This window comes from Tarenaya hassleriana, unplaced genomic scaffold, assembly GCF_000463585.1.
Source record: "Tarenaya hassleriana unplaced genomic scaffold, ASM46358v1 Cleome20, whole genome shotgun sequence".
NCBI classification, from domain to species: domain Eukaryota; kingdom Viridiplantae; phylum Streptophyta; class Magnoliopsida; order Brassicales; family Cleomaceae; genus Tarenaya; species Tarenaya hassleriana.
In genome coordinates this window covers 155,214-180,736 of record NW_010965373.1, presented here as the reverse complement: position 1 = coordinate 180,736, position 25,523 = coordinate 155,214, and the positions used below count along the sequence as shown (strand labels likewise).

At 40.2% G+C, this 25,523-nt stretch overlaps 8 protein-coding genes across 10 annotated transcripts; 2 read left to right on the top strand and 6 right to left on the bottom strand.

Annotated features, from left to right (window-relative positions):
• Positions 1 to 51: 51 nt before the first annotated feature.
• LOC104813434 (glucan endo-1,3-beta-glucosidase 13) lies at positions 52 to 2,148 on the bottom strand. Its single transcript, XM_010541012.2, has 3 exons — positions 1,998 to 2,148; positions 567 to 1,856; positions 52 to 445 (listed from the first exon to the last, which is right to left on the bottom strand). Exons 1-3 carry the CDS (start codon positions 2,059 to 2,061, stop codon positions 411 to 413), a joined length of 1,389 nt encoding a protein of 462 aa, XP_010539314.1. The 5' UTR covers positions 2,062 to 2,148; the 3' UTR covers positions 52 to 410.
• A 2,731-nt stretch (positions 2,149 to 4,879) lies between these two features.
• LOC104813433 (small ubiquitin-related modifier 1) lies at positions 4,880 to 6,322 on the top strand. The gene is made up of 3 exons (XM_010541010.2): positions 4,880 to 5,093; positions 5,814 to 5,963; positions 6,049 to 6,322. Exons 1-3 carry the CDS (start codon positions 5,019 to 5,021, stop codon positions 6,112 to 6,114), a joined length of 291 nt encoding a protein of 96 aa, XP_010539312.1. The 5' UTR covers positions 4,880 to 5,018; the 3' UTR covers positions 6,115 to 6,322.
• A 26-nt stretch (positions 6,323 to 6,348) lies between these two features.
• Positions 6,349 to 7,507, bottom strand: LOC104813431 (50S ribosomal protein L30-like). The gene is made up of 3 exons (XM_010541007.1): positions 7,407 to 7,507; positions 6,741 to 6,965; positions 6,349 to 6,627 (listed from the first exon to the last, which is right to left on the bottom strand). Exons 2-3 carry the CDS (start codon positions 6,930 to 6,932, stop codon positions 6,508 to 6,510), a joined length of 312 nt encoding a protein of 103 aa, XP_010539309.1. The 5' UTR covers positions 6,933 to 6,965; positions 7,407 to 7,507; the 3' UTR covers positions 6,349 to 6,507.
• Positions 7,508 to 7,637: 130 nt separating this feature from the next.
• On the top strand, positions 7,638 to 11,143 carry LOC104813432 (adenylyltransferase and sulfurtransferase MOCS3-like). 2 transcript variants are annotated; one of them, XM_010541009.1, is made up of 11 exons: positions 7,638 to 8,051; positions 8,662 to 8,754; positions 8,873 to 8,928; positions 9,076 to 9,140; positions 9,275 to 9,349; positions 9,444 to 9,522; positions 9,709 to 9,747; positions 9,851 to 9,959; positions 10,076 to 10,179; positions 10,312 to 10,428; positions 10,561 to 11,143. In XM_010541009.1, the coding sequence occupies exons 1-11, from the start codon at positions 7,796 to 7,798 to the stop codon at positions 10,954 to 10,956; spliced, it is 1,389 nt and encodes a 462-aa protein (XP_010539311.1). In that variant the 5' UTR covers positions 7,638 to 7,795; the 3' UTR covers positions 10,957 to 11,143. The 2 variants fall into 2 exon arrangements, with proteins under 2 accessions (XP_010539311.1, XP_010539310.1); XM_010541008.1 differs by having other exon boundaries at positions 10,076 to 10,194.
• A 178-nt stretch (positions 11,144 to 11,321) lies between these two features.
• Positions 11,322 to 14,054, bottom strand: LOC104813430 (GDP-L-galactose phosphorylase 1-like). The gene is made up of 7 exons (XM_010541005.2): positions 13,442 to 14,054; positions 13,220 to 13,335; positions 13,047 to 13,106; positions 12,660 to 12,902; positions 12,357 to 12,542; positions 12,021 to 12,269; positions 11,322 to 11,917 (listed from the first exon to the last, which is right to left on the bottom strand). The coding sequence occupies exons 1-7, from the start codon at positions 13,563 to 13,565 to the stop codon at positions 11,546 to 11,548; spliced, it is 1,350 nt and encodes a 449-aa protein (XP_010539307.1). The 5' UTR covers positions 13,566 to 14,054; the 3' UTR covers positions 11,322 to 11,545.
• A 1,041-nt stretch (positions 14,055 to 15,095) lies between these two features.
• LOC104813429 (proline synthase co-transcribed bacterial homolog protein) lies at positions 15,096 to 17,818 on the bottom strand. Its single transcript, XM_010541004.2, has 8 exons — positions 17,729 to 17,818; positions 16,917 to 17,198; positions 16,596 to 16,662; positions 16,444 to 16,490; positions 16,018 to 16,105; positions 15,741 to 15,874; positions 15,547 to 15,645; positions 15,096 to 15,317 (listed from the first exon to the last, which is right to left on the bottom strand). Exons 2-8 carry the CDS (start codon positions 17,136 to 17,138, stop codon positions 15,237 to 15,239), a joined length of 738 nt encoding a protein of 245 aa, XP_010539306.1. The 5' UTR covers positions 17,139 to 17,198; positions 17,729 to 17,818; the 3' UTR covers positions 15,096 to 15,236.
• On the bottom strand, positions 17,111 to 20,951 carry LOC104813428 (dihydrolipoyllysine-residue succinyltransferase component of 2-oxoglutarate dehydrogenase complex 2, mitochondrial-like). 2 transcript variants are annotated; one of them, XM_019202547.1, is made up of 16 exons: positions 20,843 to 20,951; positions 20,503 to 20,568; positions 20,323 to 20,397; positions 20,118 to 20,178; positions 20,010 to 20,028; positions 19,837 to 19,901; positions 19,605 to 19,679; positions 19,463 to 19,518; positions 19,305 to 19,349; positions 18,948 to 19,199; positions 18,752 to 18,846; positions 18,554 to 18,644; positions 18,354 to 18,464; positions 18,070 to 18,264; positions 17,729 to 17,962; positions 17,111 to 17,198 (listed from the first exon to the last, which is right to left on the bottom strand). In XM_019202547.1, exons 2-15 carry the CDS (start codon positions 20,554 to 20,556, stop codon positions 17,771 to 17,773), a joined length of 1,386 nt encoding a protein of 461 aa, XP_019058092.1. In that variant the 5' UTR covers positions 20,557 to 20,568; positions 20,843 to 20,951; the 3' UTR covers positions 17,111 to 17,198; positions 17,729 to 17,770. The 2 variants fall into 2 exon arrangements, with proteins under 2 accessions (XP_019058092.1, XP_010539305.1); XM_010541003.2 differs by lacking the exon at positions 17,111 to 17,198 and having other exon boundaries at positions 17,503 to 17,962.
• A 1,152-nt stretch (positions 20,952 to 22,103) lies between these two features.
• Positions 22,104 to 24,772, bottom strand: LOC104814006 (GDSL esterase/lipase At5g55050-like). Its single transcript, XM_010541854.1, has 5 exons — positions 24,562 to 24,772; positions 24,290 to 24,426; positions 23,981 to 24,214; positions 23,016 to 23,271; positions 22,104 to 22,476 (listed from the first exon to the last, which is right to left on the bottom strand). Exons 1-5 carry the CDS (start codon positions 24,770 to 24,772, stop codon positions 22,283 to 22,285), a joined length of 1,032 nt encoding a protein of 343 aa, XP_010540156.1. The 3' UTR covers positions 22,104 to 22,282.
• Positions 24,773 to 25,523: the final 751 nt, after the last annotated feature.

The window sequence follows — 25,523 nt, the reverse complement described above, 5'->3', positions numbered from 1 at the left end:
AAGCAGCTGCCAGTAACAATGGCGACAATCCCATTGGCAAACTCAACAATGTCTCTTTTGAAGCTAAAGTCTTGTTACGTGCGGATTACTTCAGTACATGATCAATTTTACGGCCATACCTGACATTGACGCCGCTGACCATAAGATTCTAAATTACGTCCCTTATGTTTAAAAAAAAATCTGTACGGACATACATATGACAATTAGGAAGCACAATCACTCAAAAACCCATCTTGTTACAAACTGGCGTCTAACAAGATTCTGTCCTGTCAATACATATGACAAAACAGTGACAATAACAATATATATAATATATATATATATATATATATATATTATACACCTAAACACGTATCTACCAGGGAAAAAATAAATGCCAATGAAATTCGCCAGATTCCTCGTCATCCGACTCAGTGTCCCGTCGGAAACTCGCACTTCCCGAATCCTATTATCACAAAGATCCAAAACAAAGTTAACGTTAATTAGATTTTATAATAAATTTCACATTTAAAATGGCTTAAATACATTAATACGTTAGAATACGTGGTCGGAAAAAATATACGTACTCGGAGGTTGCGTGACCACGTACGCCGAACCACCAAAGTCACACGTGCCGACTCCACGTGCGTTCTTCTGATAGTAACTGTTGAAAGCGTACGATGCGTGGGCCTCCAACGTGTTAGGATCGTAACACGTGGCACCCGGTTGAATCGGACGGCAGTCAGCCCCTCCTTCGCCGCAGGCGTAATCGAGCGCCTTCTGCAGCTTCTCCTCCCCCAACTTCCCGTTCGCAACGCACCACGTCCGCGATTGGACGCCACGCTCCGTCGTCGGAACCTGCGCCTTGCTCTCGTTGACCGGCGTGGACCCGGCTCCCGCCATCCCCAACGGAACGTCGTACACCTTCTCCTCGCTAGGGTAAAACAGCCCGTAGTTTCTCTCCGACGTGGGACCAGGTTTCTGGTTCTCGTTAAACAGCGCGAACAAGTAGACGTTAAGTGGGTCCTTCGGCCTTAACGGCGTTCCGTTCCCCGTTAACACCCTCTTGATTAAATTCCCGTTATACGCCGCCGCGTTGGCCGCTCCAGCGCCGACCTCGTTCTCGTCTCCGGCAGACGGCCATCCAGTCTCCGTTACCGTTAACTTAACGTCGTCGTATCCGATTGCTGACATGGCGGCGAAAACGGCGTCGATCTGGGCTTCGAACAGGCTGTTATACTTCAATCCATTACCGGAATCTACACTTCCGGGATTCTCCCTGAACAGAGCGTAATCTAACGAGATCTTTTCGGCGTTCCCAGCGTACGCGAAGAACGGGTAGGCGTTTACCATAAGATACGACGACGTTTGGCGGAAGAGATCGAGCATCGGTTTGATAACCGGTTCGACCAAATCCGATTTGAACGAACCGGCGGACGGCGGGTACGAGCTTGCCAGCGAGCTAAGAGCTATGGGCGACGAGACCTTGATCGAACGGTCGAGATCGTATTTCACCAAAGAGCTGTGGACGTTCTTCATGGCCTGGACGAGAAACTCGGTCGTGTTGTTGGGATCGACGAAAACCTCGTTACCGACGGCGATGGCTTCGATCTCCGTCGAAGGATAATATTTGGTGATGTTGGCTTCGACCCATTTGTCGGCGAAGGACTGATCGGCGGCGGCGGAAGAGAGGAGCTCGTTGGGAAGAGCAACGACGACTTTGATGCTGGAGTTTGCGAGCGCCGTTAAAACGGTCTTGTCTGTGTCGTAGAGCTTGACTCTGTGGATGCCCTGTGTTTTCAGAAGCTCCACCACCTTCTCCGGCGTCGGAAGGTTGTCCGCGATCCGACCATAGTTTATACCGACAGATCCAGAATCTGAACAAAACAGAGTACCAAATGACAAATCCATCAGAGATCAACATGTATACACGTGTATATATATACACACACACACAAAGAGAAACAAAAAAACGTAAACAACACGATTATACGCGAAAAAGAGTTATCAAGATTAACCTGCAATGGATAATGGAATGAATGAGAAGAGGAAGAGAAGGGAAGAGAACAAGGACGTAGCCATGTTAGCTCTGATGTTGAGAAAAAACAGAGCTTGAAACGCTGGCAAGTATGCCGTTTTAGAGAGAGAAGGAGGCTATTTTCCGGCGAGGAAGAAGATCGAGCCTCGTATTTATAGGGGAGGGTGGGGGAGTGGGGTAGGGGTGGGACCCGCGTATGGTGATGTTGGGAACAGAAGTAGAGAAATAACTGTAGGTTTGTTCAATCGATTATATGTCGGAGAGTAACTTTTTTTTGTTTGTTTATTTTTAGCATTTAATTTCCAATTTGACCGTTTCAATCGTACGATTCTGAATCAGATGCTGTCTCGTGTCCTGTGTTGCCAGAGACTTGAGATCGTTTAATACTGCAATCTTTCATGTGAAATTTATTCGACCTTCAAACCTTAATAAATTTTTTATTTATACATATGTATACATGTATTATGTATATGTATGATCATTCAATAAAAAGAAATCTCAGTAAATATTTTTATGATACTTTAATATGGTATTTAAGTATTTTAATTAAATACCCACGATTACAAACGATGGTTGGCAATGTAGAAATATATTTGAAATTAAATGTGTAATGTGAGGGTCGATTTATTTGTTTAATTTGTTAGTCGTGAGATGACGGACCATCTACCGTAAATGAATGGGGACATGTGCCGTGAGAGCTCCTCCTCAATCCGAACGTTAGGGGCTCCCTGTTTTTCTAACGTCTCGTTTTCCTGTTCCAATCATTTCGAGATTCCCAGAGAGTTTTTGTCCTTTTTCACGTAATCAATTATTATATTCTATATAGACTATTATTATTATTAAAAAAAATCCACCTCATTACTATTATTATTATTACTATATCTTATCATCTCTTTTTTTTGGCTCTATGCCTCGCCTAATTCGGGTTATGGATCGTTTAAATTTTGTAATTATTTATTAAATATGGAAATGGATATGTGATTGTTTTGTGAATGATATAATAAGATTTGGGGTTTATATTATTTGATATCTGTATATATAAATAGTTTTAATCTGATAAGAAAACCATATATACCTTTGTATATATGTATTTTTTTTATGATATATTATTATTATTGAAAAATTGACGCGATAATGTCCGTTGATGCTGACAATGATAACCTGGGTTTGACATTATTTCATCATTATTTTTACTTTATATTATATCCGTCTTATTGTGTATGCAATATATATATACATGCATATGTGTATATTATATAATATATACGTCAGATATTTGGTGACCTCCCAAAAGGAAAACATGATGCAACAACGTTTGACTTTAGATGACGCCGTGTCACGGCACTCGGTCTCAACGTTCTCGCGTTGCGAGTAACATAATAATCATATCATACGATTCTATTTTTCTAATTTCTTGTTTCTATTTGATTGTTTCAATTATTTATACACCATATTCAATGGTTTAATTCGCTTAAAAAATTAATGTTATCCAATCAAATTTAGATAATGTTTAAAATTTGAAAAAAGAGTGTATATTTTCGAATCATATGATTGATTTCGTTTTCAAATTATGATATAAATACTTTAGATTATTTATATTAGAAATAAAACGATGATCATTGGCAAAAATTATGGTTTCTATATGAGGATATTATTTTACAAGTTTATAAATATATAGTTTTTTTAAGGTGCATTTATATGATTTGTCGATACAGTACGTCTCTGATTCGGTCATTCTCTCGTAGTCTTGAAGTCGGCAAAAGTGTGTACAAACAGAAAACATGGATCCACTGTCCATTATATATATACACATATATATACACACACATCCATCCATCGATATGTGTATATATATATATATATATATTGACTTGTTTTTACCTAACACATAGACTTCGAGATATGAACCTCCGTCTATATATAATGATATTATTCTTATCCACCAAGGAAATTTTAGTTCGAGTGGTTGTATCCGTGGATACGTACATTTTATCTTTAAGCTATAATAATTAATAACAGATGTATATACAGACGAATTCGTCTATCGTCCGAGAGGTTGGGAGTTCGACTCTTTAATCACCCGTCAGTCGTTCATCAGTTACGATTAATTTATCTTTCATGTGTATATTACGGAGTCATGCACGTCGACGAGATTTATCCAATCAACGCGTTCGAAGGATAACAGTTGGGTTTTTCGATAACAAAAAAAATGTATATACCGACTTACATATATTTTTTTTGGTAATGGAAAAACGACTTACATATTAACAAAAAAAATAATGTTCATGCCTTGAATGAGACCGTATTTGTGGATCGCTTTAGCATTTATGGTAATTTGAGAAAAATTAGTTCTGTTTGAAAAGCTTGTAATATTGATTCCAATAAAGAATTATGGTTTTTGAACTTTTTCGAAGTTTCACCGATGTCATCATGATTTACAAGTTGGTTATTTTTTTATTCAGTTTTTTTTTGTTTCTAAAAACTTATTTGATTTTTTTTATATCGAGTTTCGCCTTTGAATTCTGGTGTGGTTCGTTTTGATATTTGGTTTTTATTCATAAATATCTATTTTTATTTGATCTGTTATGATTTTATATTTAGTTTGGTTTATAATTCAAATATAATTATTCTTTCTTCGATTCGCTTTATGAGAACTTAAATATGAGCTAACAGCCCAATGTAAGCCCAAACATAACATAAGGTCGGCCCATTTATGCCTTCTTTTGTCCTTCGACGACGTCGTTTAGGCCAGAATAAGGTGCTCTTTCTCCGCCGTTGGATTGAAGACCGCGAAAAGAATGTGAGCCGTTCGTTAGGAGTCCCGCGATTCCGCTCACTAAAAGTAGTGGAATCGGATTCGTCCAGGGCGAGGAAAGAGCACAAAATCTTTCAGCTTCTTCACTCTCGATTCGGAGCCGCCTCTCCGATTGCGCGAATTTCTCACTCCGCCCACTTGGTTCCTCAGATCGTCGTTTCCCGGCGAAGAATCTAGCTAGCTCTGATGTCGGTTAACCAGGAAGAAGACAAGAAGCCCGGCGACTCGGGTGCTCATATTAATCTCAAGGTCAAAGGCCAGGTATCTCTCTCTCTCCTTGCTCTTCTCAAATCGTGCTCGTGCGCGATTGTTTTCTGATTAAGGGTTTGCGGTGGTTTCGATTTGGGTTTCTAATTTGGTTGCGTCTTTGTTGTTCGAATTCTAGGTTTGTTTTCTCTGCCTTTACGTTGAGATTTAGTTGTTTCGTTTTTTAACCCGGATATGCAAAGGAAATGTTGTGTGTGTTTTTTTGTTCGATGGACAAGAACTGGTATATAGAACAGTAATCATTGTTTAATTGGCATATAGGGGTATATTTGGTTCCTTAAATTGAAAGCATTTGTGGAAGAAGCTAAAACGAACAGGTTGACACTTCAATTTTGCTTGTAATCCATGTCAGTTTAACCTGTTTCATGTATGGCAAATTTCTGAAGTCAGTGGCATTGAGACGAATGTCTGGCATTGAGTTGGTAGATCCTGAAAAAGAATTGAGACCTTTGTGTCAAGTGGGTTGTGTTCATACTTACGAAGAGACTATCATTAGAAATCTCGTAATGATTGTGCATAAAATTGAGCCCTCTTCCCATTTTGAAGATAGGCTGTGTCATGGGCAAGTGATTTCGTTTATAAGTTTTTGGTTTGTGGTTTGTGCTCTTCTCCTCTTTGATACGGGCATAACAACGATGTTAACAAAGGCTACTGGGCCATATGTAATGAACATCGATGTATAAAGACGGGATCGAATCCGATTTTGATGTGTAGGATGGCAATGAAGTGTTCTTCAGGATCAAGAGAAGTACTCAACTGAAGAAGCTGATGAATGCCTACTGTGACCGACAGTCTGTGGACATCAACTCAATTGCTTTCTTGTTTGACGGGCGTCGTCTCCGCGGGGAGCAAACTCCCGACGAGGTATAACTCTTGATTCCACCGCCATTCACTGTTTTCTCTTACAATTTCAAGTTGGGTGGTGTCGCTGACCCAAATACAACTACAGCTGGAGATGGAAGATGGTGATGAGATCGATGCCATGCTTCACCAGACCGGAGGTTCTGTGGCCTGATCAATGGCAATTCTAATTTCTAGGGTTCTTCTATGTTTCTGGTGGGTGGTGATATTAAAGGAGATGTCTGTTTTATGTGGCTTTTGTCATTCGAACTACAGATCTCACACTGTATAATCCTTTTGGTGGCTGTCATCTGCCTTTGTGTATCGTTATGGTATTCGCTTGCTGCTGAAACGCTATTGTTATAATTAGAGTCTTTATTAAACTTGTTGTCAGGTCCTTTGGAACACAAAAGCGAAACCAACATATATTGCCAAACCTCTTATGAATACTAAGTTTCTAGAAGATAATCATGAACTTCCCACAGACCCATACACATTGGTTTGAACTTTAAAGCAAAAAGCTCAAGTCTTGCATGGAAAATGGGTTCTTGATCTGATGAATTAAGGCTTAACTTGCTGAGAATGTGTGATTGAAAACCAGAGGCGGGCGTTGTGCTTTGTGATTAGCCTCTGCCTCTTTGCGAGCCTTGTACATCTCTTCTGTTTCAACAACGACCAACCTCTTAACCTGCTTTGCATATATACATATCCATTAACCACACTGTTCTATTGAGTTGAGTCCAACTCTTTCATAAGAGGAATAATGATGGGGTAAAGGAGAGAACCGACAAAAAACAGAACCTGTTGAATCATTCCCCTAATGGATGGAGTGTTTGAATGCATAACGGTACGATTGCATTTGCGGAGACCCATGGCCTCGAGGGTTCGCCTGTGAAGCTGCCTGGTTCCAGGAATTCCCCTCACAAGGGTTATGTATAAGTTTGGGCTCCACTCAATTGACACCTTTGCTTTGAATGCTCTAAACCCACTCATCCTTTTTCCCAATATAACAATTGCCAGTATCCTCTGACATCATACCAAAACATGATAATTATGACATGGGAGAAACAAGAAAACGGATTTAGTTTTCACATTCGAATATGCATATACACAAAAGAATGTCAGATAAAACACATGAACACAATGAATCCATGGTCACAGGATACTGAATGCTTTTCTCACTGGCATTTTATCGAACACCTTAAAGGCATGTTCTTTTAAAATATACATTCAACCAAACCCTCCACGCACTAAACCGCAATAGAAACTGAGAAACCCAGAAATTAGTTCTTCTATCAAATTAATGCTATAAGCCTATAATCCATTTCGCAGGGGAACCGAAGGAGTCAACTTGCAGAAAAACTATAAATCATCATAGCAAGCAAGAGGTAAGACGAGCACATCGGCTGAGAACGATAACGACACGGAGGGAGGCAAACAGAGAGAGTGCGTGTACGAAGTTCTCACCCAATAAAAGCTGTAATCTTGAGCGGAAAGCTCCAGAGCCGTCAATGGCGGAGGAAGAGTTTCATCTGTACCCACTTTTATTTTATGCTACACTTCAAAACTGGGGATAGATCCGATTTAGGCCCAAGAGAAACCCGCTGGCACGTTCAGAGGATCTGAAGAATTATTCTATTCATTCATAACGGTTTTTTTGTGTTGGCAGGTAAAACATCGTGTCGTTTGTTTCTTCCACTAGTCACCATCTTGCCGTTTAGATTTTGTCATGCGTAAAACGAACAAAATCACCCTGATCGTCAGTATCATTCAGAGGGCGTAACCGGATTAAGGTCTCTCTCTCTCTCTCTTCTCTCTCTCTCTCTCTCTCTCTCTCTCTCCCCAAAGCTTCCGGAATGGAGACCAGGACCGGAGACTTGTCGGGAATCAGTCGAGAGCTGGAGCAGTTAAAGGCAAGAAAGGCAGATATGGAGCGTCGGATTTCGGCTCTCGAAGCCCAGCTCCAAGAGAACACGGTGGCGGACGCTGTATCCAACGGCTACTGTCGTTCCACGTTGCCGGCGTCATATCCCGAGCTCGGTCACGGGTTGTCTCCGGACCAGATTTACCGTTACAGTCGTCACTTGTTGCTCCCATCCTTTGGAGTTCAAGGTATTAATCGACGGACGTTTGCAAATTCAGCCAATTCTTATGCTCTTGAGAGGCTTGATTTTGTTCCGGTGAAATTTTGAAAAAGGAACAGTCTTTTCCTGTTACGAACCGAAACTAACTGATGGGTTTGGTCGGTAATGGATAAAAAGCGTTCCTTTTCTTTCGCATTTCGTGATCCTTGTTTTAAGTTGCCAAAGTCTCCGTCTTTGATGCATGAGCTTCACATTCACACTCATTGCTTAATGGGGCCCATAGTCTTGAGTTTGAAGGTTTGAAGTCAACAGCCTCGTGATGGGTTTGACCTCATTTGTAATATTGTTGATAACTTGATAGCTAAGAAGATACAATATTGTTTGGGTAAGTTTGTCTTAAGCTTGGGCTTGAGAAAGAAGTTTTCAATTTGATTTCGTTATATGTTATGTGTAGAGACAATCTATCCATTGTTCTGTCTCGCCTCTACCCATAGGTTTTGGAAATTGATCAGGGAAAAGAACACCTAATGGAGTTTGTTGATGAAGTATATCAGTGTTTCTGTTTACTTGGTTGGATTCTGTGCTTCTCAGACCACTGTCCTCCACTGATCCGTGATATGTTATATGTCTGATTTTAGGGCAGTCAAATCTCTTGAAGTCTTCAGTATTAGTTGTTGGAGCTGGAGGGCTGGGTTCACCAGCCTTATTGTATCTTGCAGCATGCGGTGTTGGTAAGATTTCAGATTCTCACATCACATCATCGAGTCTGTTAGCTTTCTTTACCGAACCAACCAACTGGTCTTTCCATCGATAAAGATATTCTGATCTTCCTCTTGATTATTCCTCAAGGGCGATTGGGTATTATTGATCATGATGTGGTGGAGCTCAATAATATGCACAGGCAGGTAGAACCGTAGAAGTTTTAGATTTTTCTATCATCTCCGTTTCCATTTCCATCTTCCTTTTCTTGGATCTTTGTGCATTTGATATTTTCATTAGTTGCTCCATATTATCATTTGCTGACTTCTTCCTCTTGTTTGATTATCGTGCAGGTTATTCACACTGAACCATTTATCGGTCTGCCCAAAGTAAGATCTGCTGCTGCTGCATGTCGCTCGTAAGTCCAAATACTGCAGTTTAAAATATTTAAGTATAACAACTGTCCTCACCTCAACTGCTCTCCTGCAAAATGATCTTATCATGCCACATTTCTGATAACTGAATCTCTCGACTAATGTGGTGACTTTCCAGCGTAAACTCTACAATTAAAATTGTTGAACATGTGGACGCTCTTCGTACATCCAACGCTTTGGAAGTCTTCAGCCAGTATCCTTTATTGCAAAAATGCTCTTTCAGTTTCACCCTTCTCAAATCAAGCATTGAATGTTAATTGTTTCGATGACTGCTTCAATTTTCATAGATATGATATCATTGTAGATGCAACCGACAATCCTCCAAGCCGTTACATGATCAGCGATTGCTGTGTGCTCTTAGGAAAGGTAAAACAGCATCTAATCCCTCGTTATTCACATTTTACTCTCTGTAAAACTTGACTACTTACAGTTAGAATTTCCATCTTCCATTTTGTCAATGACTCTTTCAGTTTTCGTATAGAATATTACCTGTCTGCTTATTACACGTTAAGTTGCGAGAAGTGTTGATGCGTCTTAACATTCTATATGCAGCCTCTGGTGTCGGGTGCGGCTCTTGGAATGGAAGGGCAGGTAAATAACATAACATGGCTATGCACTTGTTGTCTTATGCTTTTATAGATGTTAAGCAGTTCATGAAAAAACACTAAATGTGTCACTGTTTTATCATATACAGCTTACAGTCTATAATTACGATGGAAGCCCATGTTACAGGTGCCTATTTCCCACTCCTCCGCCTTCAACAGCTTGCCAAAGATGTTCTGATAGTGGAGTTCTTGGAGTAGGTACATAAATGGTGGATTTTTTTTTTTCATTAGAACTACTTGTACATTTGTAATCTTGGGCATCTAGAAGAAAAGACTATCATGTACTTAAGAGTTTACTCTTTTCCTTTCTTCAGTTCCTGGAGTTATCGGTACTCTCCAAGCACTTGAGGCAATCAAAATAGCGAGTGGTATTGGTGAGCCGCTCTCTGGACGAATGCTTCTTTTTGATGCGTTGTCTGTAAGGATCCGTGTTGTAAGTTTTAGGGTTGTCTTTCTTCCATTTATGCGTCACTGTTCGTGTTAGTTAGCACCGATACTATCCTGGTCGAATTCCTCTCGGTATCAACTTATCAAGAATTGCGCTGTACAGGTCAAGATTAGAGGCCGGTCATCCCAGTGTACAGTTTGTGGAGAGAATTCTACTTTCGATGAGCTGTGTTTCAAGCATTTCGACTATTCAGAGTTCACCCAAATTCCCTTATTTGCGGTACTTTTCTCGGATCTCGCCTCTCTCGAATCTCGACTTGCATGTGTGGACTTTTCTGTATTGCGGCTGTATTTCTGCTTTCACTCGTTCTCTAGAATATATATATCTTTACCTACATCACTTTCATGGCAGGGACCTTTGAAGTTAAACATGCTTCCTGCAGAGTCAAGAATCAGCAGTAAGGAGTTCAAAGAGATTGTTGAGAAAGGCGATCCACACGTACTACTCGATGTTCGACCCTCCCATCACTTCAAGATTGTCTCTCTTCCGGATTCGCTCAACATCCCTCTTGCAAACTTAAAGGATCGGTTACATGAGCTTACTTCAGCCCTGAAAGGAAAGGCAGATGCCGAGGTTAAGACCGGTTCTGGCATCAGTCCTAGTCTCTATGTGGTTTGCAGATGGGGAAACGATTCACAGAGAGCCGTGGAATGTCTCCGGAAAGCGGATTTTGATTCGGCTAAGGACATCATCGGAGGTCTGGAGTCATGGGCTGAAGACGTTGATCCGAGCTTCCCTACCTACTAGGAGTAAAAGCTGTGTGTTCAAACCGGAACCTGGAAATCTCAGACCAAAGCCCCCTCCTGTATTATGAGCTCCAGATCTTGTGCTGTCTTAAACAGAAAAGCAGAAAGAGAGAACATGATCCCCTGCTTCTGTCAACTGATAAAATATGTAACACACGTGTTTCATGTTGGAGATTTTCCAAGTTTCAGGCTTTAGAACTCTGAACTGGATCGTGCAAGAATGCTGAAGTGGATGAGATCATCAAGATTCAGACCTTATGAATGCAGAAACGCTTCAGCCATGGTTGTTTTATTATACGGTGGACTCAGAAGAGGGTTTTGAACTTAGCAATCTTACTCTCTGCCGTTAGAAGCTTAGCTCTGAAATGTTAAAATTTACCAACATGGTGGATTCTTGTCATCATCATTACATGCACCAATCTACTGATTTGTTTCACAAAGAAACAATACATTACCGAGAACATCATAGATAAGAACAAGCTTCAAGCTGGCACCTAACAGAGCAACTGAAACGAGTTTGCTTATTTAGGCTTTAGATTCTGCCAGTGCAGACACAGACACTGGACTCACAGCCGAACACTCCATGCCCTTCACTGAAGGACAAGGCATTCGGATGCGGTCCCTTTCACAATCCGACCAGTGTGGGTTTGGACACTTTTCTCGTTGATCACATCCACATCGGCAGTGTCCGCCTTGTCCTGGTGATCAATCATTGCTCCTCTGTTCTGTTCATGGCCACCCTCACCAATGGCCTCGAAGATCAGAGCGGTCACTTCCTCGAACCTTTCCTCGGAGAGAGAGACTTCAGCGAGAAGTCTCCAAGCATTCTCCTCTGATGCTTCTTCATAATCCTTCTTCCTCTTCAGCACCATGTGGCCGCTTATCTCCCAGACAGCAGGGTTCACTTGTGTGTCCAAAAGCTCAGAACTTACTTCCCCTAGAGCCTGTTTCTCCGCGTAACACTGCATTCCACAATCACAGACAGATCATTTACCATCTCAAATCTCGATATAGAACAGTGGTTCTCCATCACGAAATAGAAACCGGTTTTTCATTCTTACATACCTGAGGCAGCAGAAAGATCCGCTTTCCACAATCAGAAATGAGAATGTTGAAAGGAATGTTGTTGTTCTGGAGGCAAATGCAGGCATCTGACACGGTATCAGATAGGTTTTGCACGGTGTTTCCAGCTTCAAAGAGAAGACCTCTGACTGGGAAACTTAGAAGTTTTGAGATTTTAACACTAGTCTCAGTGGTAGTGATCTTCTTGGTTGGAGCTTTCTCGATTGGGAAGGGCATGGCCAAATAGTAAGCCTGTTTCCAAGGAAATCGCCATCAGTGTCACAGATAACCGATCTAAGCATAGACGGGGAAAGGGCGATGCTCAGGTTGCCATTAAACCTGAAAATGAAGATGGTTGATGGTGGCAAATGCTCCTAAGCTGTTGTAACCAAGTCGGAAGTACGGATTGCCCATCTCGGCAGCCATGTGAAGGGCAAGTAGAAAACTTTGATGATCGATCTTCTGAGGCAAGCACTCGAAAACCTTAGGGATCAGCAACACATGGCCATACTCAATTGGACTAACCTGTAAAACCCCCGAACAGGAAAACAACGAATCCCCCCTACACAGTAAATACATTTGAGTCGAGTAAACAAAAGGAAGGAACTTTATGGCAAGAGGCAAAAAGGGTTTTTTCTTTACGTTGATGGCAACGACATTGGGAGAGTTGTCAGCATCTAGAAGCATGCTTGGAAAGAACTGAGCTTCACCATCTTCACTAGCTTCGAACTGGAAGAGCACCTCTTCTTGACCAACTTTAGTGAAGTTAAATTTGCTCCCATCAAAAGGCTGGAGCACCTTATCAACCCGAAACTCGGTTGGCCTCTTCTTGAGGTGACGGCCTTCGTTCAGCTGAGCAATGAATCCGTATTTTCCCGGGATAACCTAAACCATCATCAGTAACAAGAGAGATACTCTAAGTAACAATGCCAAAACCCAATTCGATCCTCCGCACAAACATCACCAGATTGGCTCAAAGCAAATCCACCAGAGAGAAAACAACAAGAGAAGTAAGGAAAGGGACAATGCCTTGGTTTCACAGGCGGTTACGTCATAGCGGAAAAGTCCTCTTTGGAACCGATCCTCCCACTACAGACGCAAGAATTGGTAAATCAGTTTAACATCAAAGAAACAGAAGCCGTAATCACGATAACTATTGTCACCATCAATACACACATCAGTTATTATGTATCTACGCTTACCTCTGCGAGAACGAGGGACTCGAGAAACGCCACAGGAGGCTCACGGACAAGAGCAGGCTTCTCAGAGGCGACAACTTTGTCCAGCTTCTTGCAGGCATACAACGGAAGCCTTGCCCCTGATCGGATATACGCAAACATCTTAGGTGTAATGAACCAGACAAGTGAATTTTCTTAGTTCGTACAAAGAAATTCTGAGGGAAAGTAGCAGCTTTTGACACGTACCGTCGATGCAGCACTTGCCAAGGCAATTCCGTCCACAGCCGCCGCCGCCGCGGACAACCTCATCCGCCGCCTCGTCCTTCTGGTAGTTCGACACAACGGTCGGAACCCTCTTGATCTTCAGCATTCTCAAATTCGAAGAGAAATCACAACCCCAGAAAAACGTAGACTAACAAACAGTAGAGAAAACTCCACACCCAAAAGAACTAAGCCTAATAGAAAAAGAAAAAGGCGGTAGTGGTGGTGGTGCCGCCGCCGGCTAGGAAGAGGAGATCGGAAGGGCTGCCGCCTTCAGACGGCAGAGCTCCACGTCCGCCGTGCGGCGAAGGGTTGGTCTCGATCAAGCAACCCTTGCGTCGTACACCACGGACATGAAAGCTGAGTGCCCGGATTATCCCGTATATAGCCGTGATGCCGACGAACTGTTCCTCCCCAAATTTACGATCAAAGAAGACGACGCCGGGAAGGAATACGGACGACCCAACACCAGAAACAGCGGATTCCTCACGGAAAGAAAAATCGAAAATTTCAGGGAAAGGAGAGATCTTTCGAGGTGGGTTTCATCCGAGAAGCAGAAATATGCTTGGAATCTTTCAAAAAAACTTGGAGAGAGTATGGGGGGATCTGATCGCTTTAAATAGATAAGAGGCGAGTGAACCAAAGAAGAAGACAGATTCACGTGATGGATTTGTGGCTCTGCTTCGGACGTGAAGACCCATGTTCTTGAGGGGCCGTCATTGAGCAAATCGGCTCCACCACTTGGGCCAATTTGGGTTTACAAATGCGATTTATTAATGTTGACCGTCCAATGGGAATGAAATATTTCTTGTGAATTGGAAAAACAGTTAAATTCGCATTCATTTTTTCTCATACTTGAGCTAATTCTTTTAAATTGAAATAACTAAAAATTAATAAATATTTTTTAACAAAAAATGAATATAAAAAATCGGAATTAAATGAAAATAAGATAAAAAAACCAATAGATATAATTTTCAAAACAAAAAAAAACTAGAAAAAAAATAACATCAGAGAATACAACAAATAATGTTGGTAAAATATCTAATTCATATGGACCGATTCCTCTATAATAAATCATTTATTTTATTTTTATCCCCAACCAAAATTATGCAAGGAATCCAAAGCCAAGAAGAATCGAGTCATGAATCATACAACGTTTAACACGTTTGAAATCAGAACGTGGGATCCGAGAGAGACCAAATTTATGACATGAACACTTTACTTTATAACATAAAGATGTCGAATACGCCTTGAATAAATATAACACTTTACTTTATAACATAAAGAGACCATTCTTTATCATGCATATCGAAATACGGACCGTTCGAAGAAGACAAAACATATGCAAGATTCGGGGATCTAAACAGGAATATATCATTCATCGGTTCCTCAATGTTGGTGGTGACCTTTGGGATAATATACGCCTCATCTTTTAATACATCATCTCTCTCTCTTAAAAAGCATACAATTTCATCGTTTTCCAATTCACAAAATAAGGCGAAATACCAATCTTCACAAACCTTAAATAAAACATACCAAAAACCTATAAATTTTACAGACTTTTCAGTTTCCTGACACGATTTAAAATATATTTATCTATTAATATAAAAATATTTTTATTGAGGTTGAAAAGGATAAATTAATAAATGTAATTGAGGATACATTTACGAGAATTTTTTGCAATTAAAATATCCAAAGACCAATTATAACAGAGAAATGTAAATATATGTAGCATATGACAAATTACACAAAATACTAATAAATGTGTACCTTGAGGATATTACTTGGGGTGCTTCTGTGGATACTCTCTTGGCCCGAAAATCGTCGAACCGATCCTCACAACAGTACTTCCCATCTCAATCTGCAGTTCATGAAATGTTATAAATATCAGATATCAAAGATTCTTACAAGAAATTTCAACAGAAAATCCACAGTTCTGTGTGTTGTACTTGTATCTCTGGTTCAATCACCAAAACTTAACCCAGCAGTGTTCTTGTTTAGATCTTTCCGAGTTATATATGGATGCAAAGAATGCATACTCAAATATGTATGTATAGACTGTGATGGTGAGAATACGATGAAATAACTACCGCTTGCTCGAAATCACCAGACATGCCCATGGACAGTTCGCATTGATCCTCTGCAATTCCAAGATCCTTACAGACCTCAGTTCTACAGTTCGATAATGTCTGTAAGGTGCAAAGGCAACAGAAAGAAAGATCGGTAAGCAAATCAGTCAATGGCATCACCATGAAAGTTCTGAAGAAAATCAGTAGTGGCATACCCTGAAGTTCTCTGGAGTAGATGTATAGTCGGGCATGCCTATTGTCATCAGTCCAGAAAATACGAGGTTAGGACAGTGCAGTTTCACATGTCTTGCAAGCTCCACAACACTTGAAGGTTCGATTCCAGATTTAGCTGCAAACAATTTCACATACACGGCAAAACCAATGAAGCTGAGAAAGAGGAATCAAGTCTATTGGTTTCTTTCTGGCAAAGAGGTGAACAGGTTAAATACTATCGAACAGAACAGAACAGAACAGAACCTTGGTGCTACTCACATGCTTCTCCGCTGGTGTTTACTTGGACCAAAACCCTTAAGGGGTGTCTTCCAAGATTTGAAACAGCTCGGTCAAGATTATTTGCGATCTGTAGATCAAGTTTAAGTAACATCAAGTAGATTCTTCTTGAACAAAGGCCCATGCATTACTGCCCCAAAACAATAGTATTCGTTCCCCCACTGTTTTCTTCTCTTACTCATCTGGTACAATCTCGGTAAACTGAAATCTATACGACGTATATGAGAAGGAATCACAAGACTACACATTTTATCTACTGTTTCTCAAGGCAGACCAATCTCAACTTGTTGGCAGTATATGAGCTGAACATCTAATTGCAGCAGTTATTTCTGCGATCTCCTCAGAAATTTTTCTAGTCTAGTGGCAACAAGGACCCATTCAAAACACTGATTATCGGTCAAGTTTTACCTTATCGCTATCTACACCTTGAACCACTGCCAAGTTTGGGACTCCAGCTGCAAACATTGGATTCAAAACTTTCACTTCAGCATAATCCATGAACAAAGAATGTAATTCACTAAAGCAAAAACGAGATTCATTCAAGATCAAAGAGGACATACCCAGAAGCGTTTTAGCTTTGTTGCTCTGTAAGTGTCCTATGAACTGCCACTCTATATCTTCAGGAAGCTGTTGCATAAGGGAAAACGAAAATTTTGCTAACAACAAAGCTCAAAGAAATGGGAATTATCACAGAGGTTGGGGGCAAGTAGAATTTGAAAGAAACCCGTTGAAATTTTGAACTGAATAAATGTAAATTTCATCTTTAATCCAAGAATTCGAAACAGAGCAGCTTGATTCCCGGGGAAAATCAAGGAATAATAGAGAACTCGAAAAGCCAAAGATCGTAATCTGAAGTAAATTGGGTGTCGAAGGATGTGAACCTGAGGAGCTTTGTCGATAATTTCCTGGACGTAATTCTCGCCGAAGCAGCGGTGACCGGCGTCGTAGATTTGGCGGATAAGGGAGACAGGTTTGGTCTTGGAGACGGCGACGACCCTGACTCGGTCGGGCTCTCTTCCGACGCGCCTCGCCGCCTGTCGGACCCTGAACATGACGGAGCGGAGAGCAGTCGCGGCGGTTGCCTCCACCGCCGGAGATGCCATCTCCGGAGCTCGACGCTATGGGCACGGAATCGGTAGTATTGGAGCAAGTTTGATGCGGCACTTTAAAAACAAAAAAAAAATGTCTGGTAAAGGCTTTGTTTCTTATTTTTCTTATTTTTAAAAAAAAAAATATTTTTGCTTGGACTTCATGCAAATATTACAAACACAAACAATATGGGGGCTGTGAATCCATGGAACCCCATTCCAATATAAATATAAACAAAGTTTATATTATAAGATTTGGGATTTACTCATCATAAAATCCAGTTATATCTCATTCATTGTATTTAACTCTTTCAGTCCATATTTTCTGTAACAGCATATCCTAAAAACTCCATACACCATTTTTTTTATTATATAAAAATGCCCTTTAAACCTAATGGAATTGCAAATATAATATCATCCAATCCAAGACAAAACCAGTGTCGTTATTGTTGTTTTTTCCAAGTAAAAAAAAAATTGAAACTTTTATGCCAATACTCTGTTAAACTCAACAGTGTTACACCGATGCTTCTCCGCCGGCAAAAACTCTGCAACTGTAAGAAACTTGAGGAAAAAAAACATTTCCAGTTCTGTTGTTATGGTCGTACCAGGAAGCTGTAAATAGACGGCCTCGACAACGGCTGGCTCTATCATACATCGAGAAGCAGCCTTTGCGGGTCCTCGGCCACGTCCTTGATCCGACGCAGGAAATAGACGGCCTCTCTCCCGTCGATGAGCCTATGATCGTAAGTGAGCGAAACGTACATCATCGGCCTCGGGACTATGCTTCCTCCCACAACCATTGGACGTGTCACGATCGAATGCATACCCAATATAGCAGACTGCATCAGTGACCGGGACTCCAATCAGAGACTCGGGTTCTTTCGATCTGAATCATAGCTCGTAAAAAAAAGAACAGGAAGGGAACGTAGGATCGGGAAAATCTTACCTGGGGAGGGTTGATGATAGGTGTGCTCAAGAGACTTCCATAAACACCGCCATTAGAGATGGTGAATGATCCTCCGGCCATCTCGTCTATCGATATGGTTCCCTCGTTTGCCTTCTTAGCCAGTGTGTTTATCGTCTTCTCTATCTCGGCAAAGTTCATCTTATCAGCATCACGTATGACTGGAACGACAAGGCCCTGGAACAGGAACAGGCATGGCAGCTCGGTAAGAACATCAGCAAGATTCCGCAGTCGTGGATAAGATTATCAACAAAATGGTGACAAACCTTAGAGGTACCGACTGCGATACTGATATCAACGTAGTCTCTGTATATGATATCATCCCCATCGATAACTGCATTTACGACCGGTTGGTGCTGGAGTGCGCTAACAGCACCCTGAAATGATAGTAAAAACAGATCAATCGTCTGTGATATCAACCGATTCATTTGTCGGTATTCTTCTGACATGTCATGTCATTGCATACTTTAACAAATCCCGACATAAGACCCAGCTTCACTCCATGTTTTTCGTAGAATGCATCCTTGTACTGAGACCGCAGGCTCATCAAGTTAGTCCTGAAGGAAGGAAATTTCGTTTGTGTGAGGGCAGAACCACTTAGCAGCAAAAAGAATAGAATAACACAACGGACATATTAACTAGGGTAATCTAGGTCATAACCCACATGTCAACTTCGTTGAAGGTTGTCAGCATTGCGAAAGTGTTCTGAGAGTCTTTCAGTCTCGTTGCAACCCGCTTCCGAAGTCTAGTCATAGGAACCTGCAACAGTCATTAGACGTCATATAATCAAAATTATCGACATACCGCAAAGCTTTTCTCAGCAAGACGATGTCGGATTAAAGGAGACACTGTACGCTTACCCGTCTCTCCCTCTCCTTAGGAGGCAGCTGAGGTTCTTTAGCAGACTGTTTAGGTGCTTTGGGCTTCTCTTGGACAGGAGCACTTTCAACTTTCCGCTTATCGTCGGTCTTTTGCGGAATAGGAGATGACTCGGGAGCTGTTTTCTTTTGTATCGTTTCAGAGGGGGCAACATGAGACACAGCTTCCCCGGACTCCGAAATAATAGCAACCTTTGTTCCTGGTTCTACAGTATCTCCTTCCTTCACTACAAACTAAATGCGAAGAAAAAATCATCTGTTAAAACGATACATAATAAGAATGAAGAGAGTTAGAAAAGGAGTAGACATAAAATGATACATTTAGAAATCTTAAGTTACCTCTTGGATAACACCAGGTGCAGGGCTAACGATATCTATGGTCACCTAAATGCATGCACCAAGATCAATTCAAACAACAGTGTCAGGAAAGACTAGCTCAAAACCTACAATATATATGTGGAAAAAACGAAACGCTTAATAAAATTTGCAATTGACACCTTATCCGTTTCGACTTGTGCAATAGGCTCATCAGCCTCTACCCTATCGCCCGGTTCTGCATGGACAACGATGGAATGATAACTTATATCCATTCAAGTATAAAAAGAACCAGAAAAGGGATAATATAAAAGGAAAATATACTCTTCAGAAAGTTGGCTAGGGTGCCATCGGTGATAGATTCACCCATGTGAGGTACCACAGCTTCCACTGAATCGCCTTGAATATCATAAACAAGGAAATATATAAAAAATCATAGAAATTCAAGTAGAGCTATGATAAAAGTAAAGAACAAAACCCGGATTTAAGCAAATGAACAACAACACTTAATGGATGATAGACATATGGGCAGAGTATAAGCGAAGAGCAATCATACCGCTTCCAGATGAAAAATCCCTGACCCGTCTATTGAGGGAAACATCTCGGCAACTGCTGAATACACTGCATATATTATGAACATATATTTTTAAGACATAAAGTTAGCAAGAAATTTGAAAAAACCCTATGCCTTGTAGCCTATGAGTAAATAAACAAACTGAGACTACTAACCTCAAGCTGTCTGAACCGCCTGCATGGAATGAAAATGGGAGCTGCTGTCAAGGAGACAAGCTTAAAAACTAGCTGAAACGCACCAAAAAGGAACAGGCAGAAGAATACCTGGCACAGCAAGGTGATGAAAACTATGAGCATAGCCTCCACGACCACGATGCAACGGTGTCTGTTCAAATGTTTCAAAATGAAACTATCATGTCTTGTACAACAAAAGATTAAAAATTGACAACTGAAGAAGATATCCTGAATTCTGGATTTCACGAAGAACTGGGCATGAAAACCAAAATCAACCGCCAGGAATAGAATGTACCTCAATTGCCGAAACAGAATGAAAGCTCGAGGCAGAAGAGGCGGCACGAAGAGATTGCAATGACTTCCCGAATGCCTGAAAGGGGCATATACAAACGGGTCGGGGAGCTAGAACTATCAGACATTCAATCAAGACAATCAATCACACAACCAATAAAAATAAACGAGGAGGAACACTAACCGAAGCAGAAGAGCCTCTCCTCGCAGCTCTCCTCACCACAGCTCGCAACATCATGGTACCGAAACCCTGTTATTATTAGAAAGTCACAACAGAACACGATGAGATTCCACACTTGCAATCGTTTTCCGACACAGAGAAAAGGGTATTTTTCTCCCTTGGAAATCACCCCCGTCGACATTTCCAGAGCATCAGAAACCTAGATTCCGGTAAGTCTAACGCCCAAAGCATCAAGAACTTCCAGGACAAAACACAGCTCAGATTCCTACGTTCCTATTCCGGATTTTTCAAGCTAACAAAAAGGGAAAATGGATCAAGAAAAGAGCGACATGAAAAATCAAACCTTGTATCGAGAACCCGCAGGCAACACCGAATCAGAGAGTTAGGGTTTGCGGAATCAGTGGGATGAGAGAGGACCGGGAAAAAGCTAATGACTTTCGGGCAAGTCACCGCGAGTATGGCAAGTCTTGGGGTTTTGTAAGGAAATGTACACGTGCCGTTTTCTGATTGCGTGGTACTATGAACAAGAAAATCGACGCACTGATGATGTCATGGCAGAGGGAACTCTATTCTCTAGGCTAATCATTAGATGGGCCTATAATGGGCCTTTTCTTTTGATTGATAGTTGGGTGACAGAAAAACAAGGTCATTCTGAAGAAAAGGCCCATTATAGGCCCATCTAATGATTAGCCCAAATAAAACGAATGTACTGACATCAGTAACTATGGGCCGTCCGCGAAATCACTGGGCTTGTTTGTCCAACTATGCCAAAACGACATCGTTTAAATGAAGATTTGCCATTTCCCAGGGCCTCACGCCGTGATGCGGGACCTTATCGGATATTCGGTCTCGTACGGTCATCCGACCACCAATGAAATCGGAAATGGGTGCCACAAGTGGCAAGACTAAAAACCTAGACCATATGTTTACATTCTGCTTTTTTCCAAATTATATCCATGGATATCAGAAAAGATATAAAAATCGTGTTTATATCTATGGTATTTTAATATATTTACAATAAAAATTATGCTCATTTTTATGTAAAGGTACCATTTTATCTTTAAGACTAGGGGTCTAGATGGAGCCGGTCCAATTTTTTTGGGCCTAAATAACCAAATCCGAAGTCCTATAGACTTCGGGTTTAGATTCGGTCTCGGCCGAGCTAAAATTGTTCTTTGAAATTTATATATTTTTTTTTTTTGAAAAAATTAAGCTTTCGATCCGGTCCGAAGTCCGTTATTTTTAGGTTGGGTCGGGACCTCGGAGCAAAATTGACACCCCTACTTAAAACCAACGTAAATCAATGAAATTTACAAAATTTTCACTGATATTTAGAATTCGTGGAATTCATAACGAGATAATGTTTTCACCGTCCTGCTTCCGTTTATTGTCATATGGTCCACGGCCACGCCCTCTGCCATGTCCATTTCCCGCGACCGCCGCTTTGACCCAACTGCGTCCATCCCTACCATTTTCATGTTTCTTTTTCACTCGTTCGTTCTCTTTGTTTTTGTTTTGTTTGGACACTGCTTTATTTGGAGTATTAGTGTCTTTGTGTTACATTTACAATTAAATACATGGACAGAAATTACGAGAATCTGACATAGTCATTAAAAATAAAGTAAGTATTATTTATCGAGAAACTAATACAAAATAGGGGCTGTCTATTTGATTTTATTATGCTTTTGTGTCTCATAATTTTGTAATGAAGTATTTGCGAAGAAGAGTAAAAAGGTATAATAAATTGCGTAATGAAATATATTATGATAAGGAGGCAAGCTGTTTAACTGTCGACTCGAGTGTCGTCGGTGAACATAAGCCCGACGAAACTCCGAGCGGCGGCTTCTGTCGGGTGGCCGTACAGATCCCAGAAGAAATACTGTGTCCTGTCCGGACAATACTTGGCGACCGGCAGACATGGAAGGTCGGCGTTTAGCTTTCCGCGTCCACAACACGCAGCTTCCACGTTTGTAAAACCTAACAAGGAAACACACACAAATAAAAAGTATCTTAGGTTAAACCATAACGCGCATATATATATATATCCAGTGGCGGACGCAGACAGAAATTCAATTGGGGGCAACTAATATACATATAATAAAAAAACTTTATTTAACGGGGGCATAATCTCTATTTTAAAATTTTTTTGTTAAATTTATAAAACAATTTATATTTTTTTCTAATTTCACTGGGGGCACGTGCCCCCACTCTCTAACAAGTGGATCCGCCACTGTATATATCCATTTTATTACAGTAAGAAATATATAATCATATGATCCATATGATTTGGGTTATTGAATTTAAAACTTAAGTTGATTTTTTTATGGATCAAAATCCATTAAAGGATTAAGATTAAAGGCTATATACTATATGGATCGTGTGTATTGTTTGCTTTTTATTTATTTTTTTTAAAAGTCAAAATCCTAAAAACATGATATTATCTTACGTTTACTTTGTTGGGCATTCATCTAATTATATAAAAATGTTTTTTTAATAATAAAAAAAGGCGTGCGTACCGTAAGCGGAGGGATCGGAGATGATATCTTGCATGGCCATGAAATTGTCGAAATAAGAGTAACTTATGGAGCCACGAAGCTCTTGTTTCAACTCTTGTAACATTGATTTGAGAGCCTCGTTGTAAATGGAGCACCACTTATTCGATTCTCCGTTGCATTCCGGCGGCGTCGAGCTCTTCGCCCTTTGCCCCGGCGTGCATCCGATCTGCCCGATCCCCACCACCAGCAATTTCCTCGCCCCATTCTCGTATAACCTCTGTTCCATATATGGGAAACGTTTTCTAAACATAGATTCATTTATAATTAAAGTTATCTTAGGTTATACAACCCTAATACACTATACAATGCATGGAAAATAAGAGTGAGTATATATATATTCTATATGGACGTTAGTGGTTTACACCTTCATAGTTGTTCTTTGAGTCTGATAGCCTCTGTTACGCGTAAACTTATTCAATAGAATTGTAAGGGGAAAATCACATTTTAATATAAGAATTTTGTAAAAACAAAATCCCATAAAAATACACAAATTTTAAATTTTTTTAAGAGACCAATTTTTTCAATTACAACATTAAAGCCTAAACTTTTAAAAAATTCTCAAAAACCACCAGTGGTATTTGAAACTTAATTTCATATGACGGTTTCGGGTAATCATTTAAAAGTTCATTATTTATTTTCGTTGTTTAAAAAAAATCATAGTTTAATACAAAAGTACGTATTTATTAGAGAATTTTAAAATTCGTATATTTATTTGGTATTTTTTTACAGATTTATCTATTACTATGTGAGGTTTATATGTATCGATACCATTGAAAACACGACTGATTTATAATATTACAATGCTAGGTTAAAATCCTAATACACTATATATAGTACGTAGCCTTGTATAGATGATAATTAATTAATGCATGGAAATAATAAGAGTAAGTGAGTGATTCTATTTAGTGGGTTATATATATATATACCTTTAGTTGCTCTTTGAGTTTCATAGCCATCAATTGCGTGTACTGTTGAGGATCATTGTTCTTCTGGAGGTCGAATGATCGGAAATAGTCGAAGAGATCGTTGCTTCCGACGACGATAACGAATATCGATTTCGAAAAATGGATCTGAGCAGCGGATGCTCCGAGCTGATTCACCGATTCTTGATGAACGGATATGTAATTGTTCACTTGTTCAGACATTGGTATAGATTGGCCCTGACACCATATGTATGTGTATATATATAAGCATACTAAAGAATTAATACGACGCCGTTTTCGGACAACACTTACAAGGGTTTGGTCGGAGCCGTTGAAGATTCCCGCTCCGCCCGAGGCGAAGTTGACGCCGGTGGATTCTCCGGCGGATTTGTCCCCTGTATTTTTCAGTGACAGATACGGCGGAGGCGAAGGTATTCCGAATTTCTCAGCTGCTCGCATAATTTTGGAAAGAAAAAATAATCATAAATTCAATTCAACAACAAAAAAGAAAACTGAGACGACTCATATCGTGGAGCCAATCACGGCATGCCACGTCATATGATCCATCAGGAAAAGTTTATTACCGATAACATCGGCGGCGTTCTTGCCGTTGGAGAATCTGCCGGTGGGTTTTCCGGTCGGAAAATCGACACCGTTGTGGGGGTAATTAGCTTTGGCTATTGAAACTGGAAGATAATTGTTGTTTCCGCCCGTCCCCTCTTCCCCGGCCGCTGCCAGACCGAGCCACACAAAGACGGTCAAGAATCCGGCAACGGATATATTTTTCTCCGGCATCTTTTTTTTTTTTGTTTTTGTTTTTTCCTCTGGTGAAGGGGAATGCAAATTGCCGTCGTATATATAGACGTTTATAATAATAATAATAATAATAATAATAATAATAATAATAATAATAATGATGATGATAGCAATAATAATAATAATAATGTGATGTGAAAAAGAGAAAAAAAATAGTATGATATAATGTGAAAAGAAAGAGATAAAAATGGTCATGATGCGTATGGATCGTTGCTTGGTGGTGGTGGTGGTCTTTTTCGGACAGATCACTGCTTGATGGAATGAATGGTCATATCATTATATCATATGGTTTAATATTTAATATATTCACTGCGTTTTTTGTGTGTGTGAAAAATCTATATTTGTCACCAATCAGCATCTCGAGATACACAGAGAAATATTGCACGTAGATATATCTATTATTTTCGTATGATCTTAACGAAAAGCATATCTCGAATAGAAATATAAATGTTATTTTGACTTATTTTATTTTGTCTAATCATTGATTTCGTAATGCAAGTCACATCTTGAAATATATTAATAGAATTTATTTCTCGCACTAAACGGAGTGATGGGTCACCATATTTACCTTTTTCATTTTACATTAACGTACGTAATGATCAGTGAAAATGAGTCAAATGGAACCGCGAGGGACACGTAAAACTGATGAGATTATGTTTGGACGAAATTATATTTTATTATGTACTTAATATTTCATTTTTTAAAAAAAATTATAATATGTTTTTGTAGG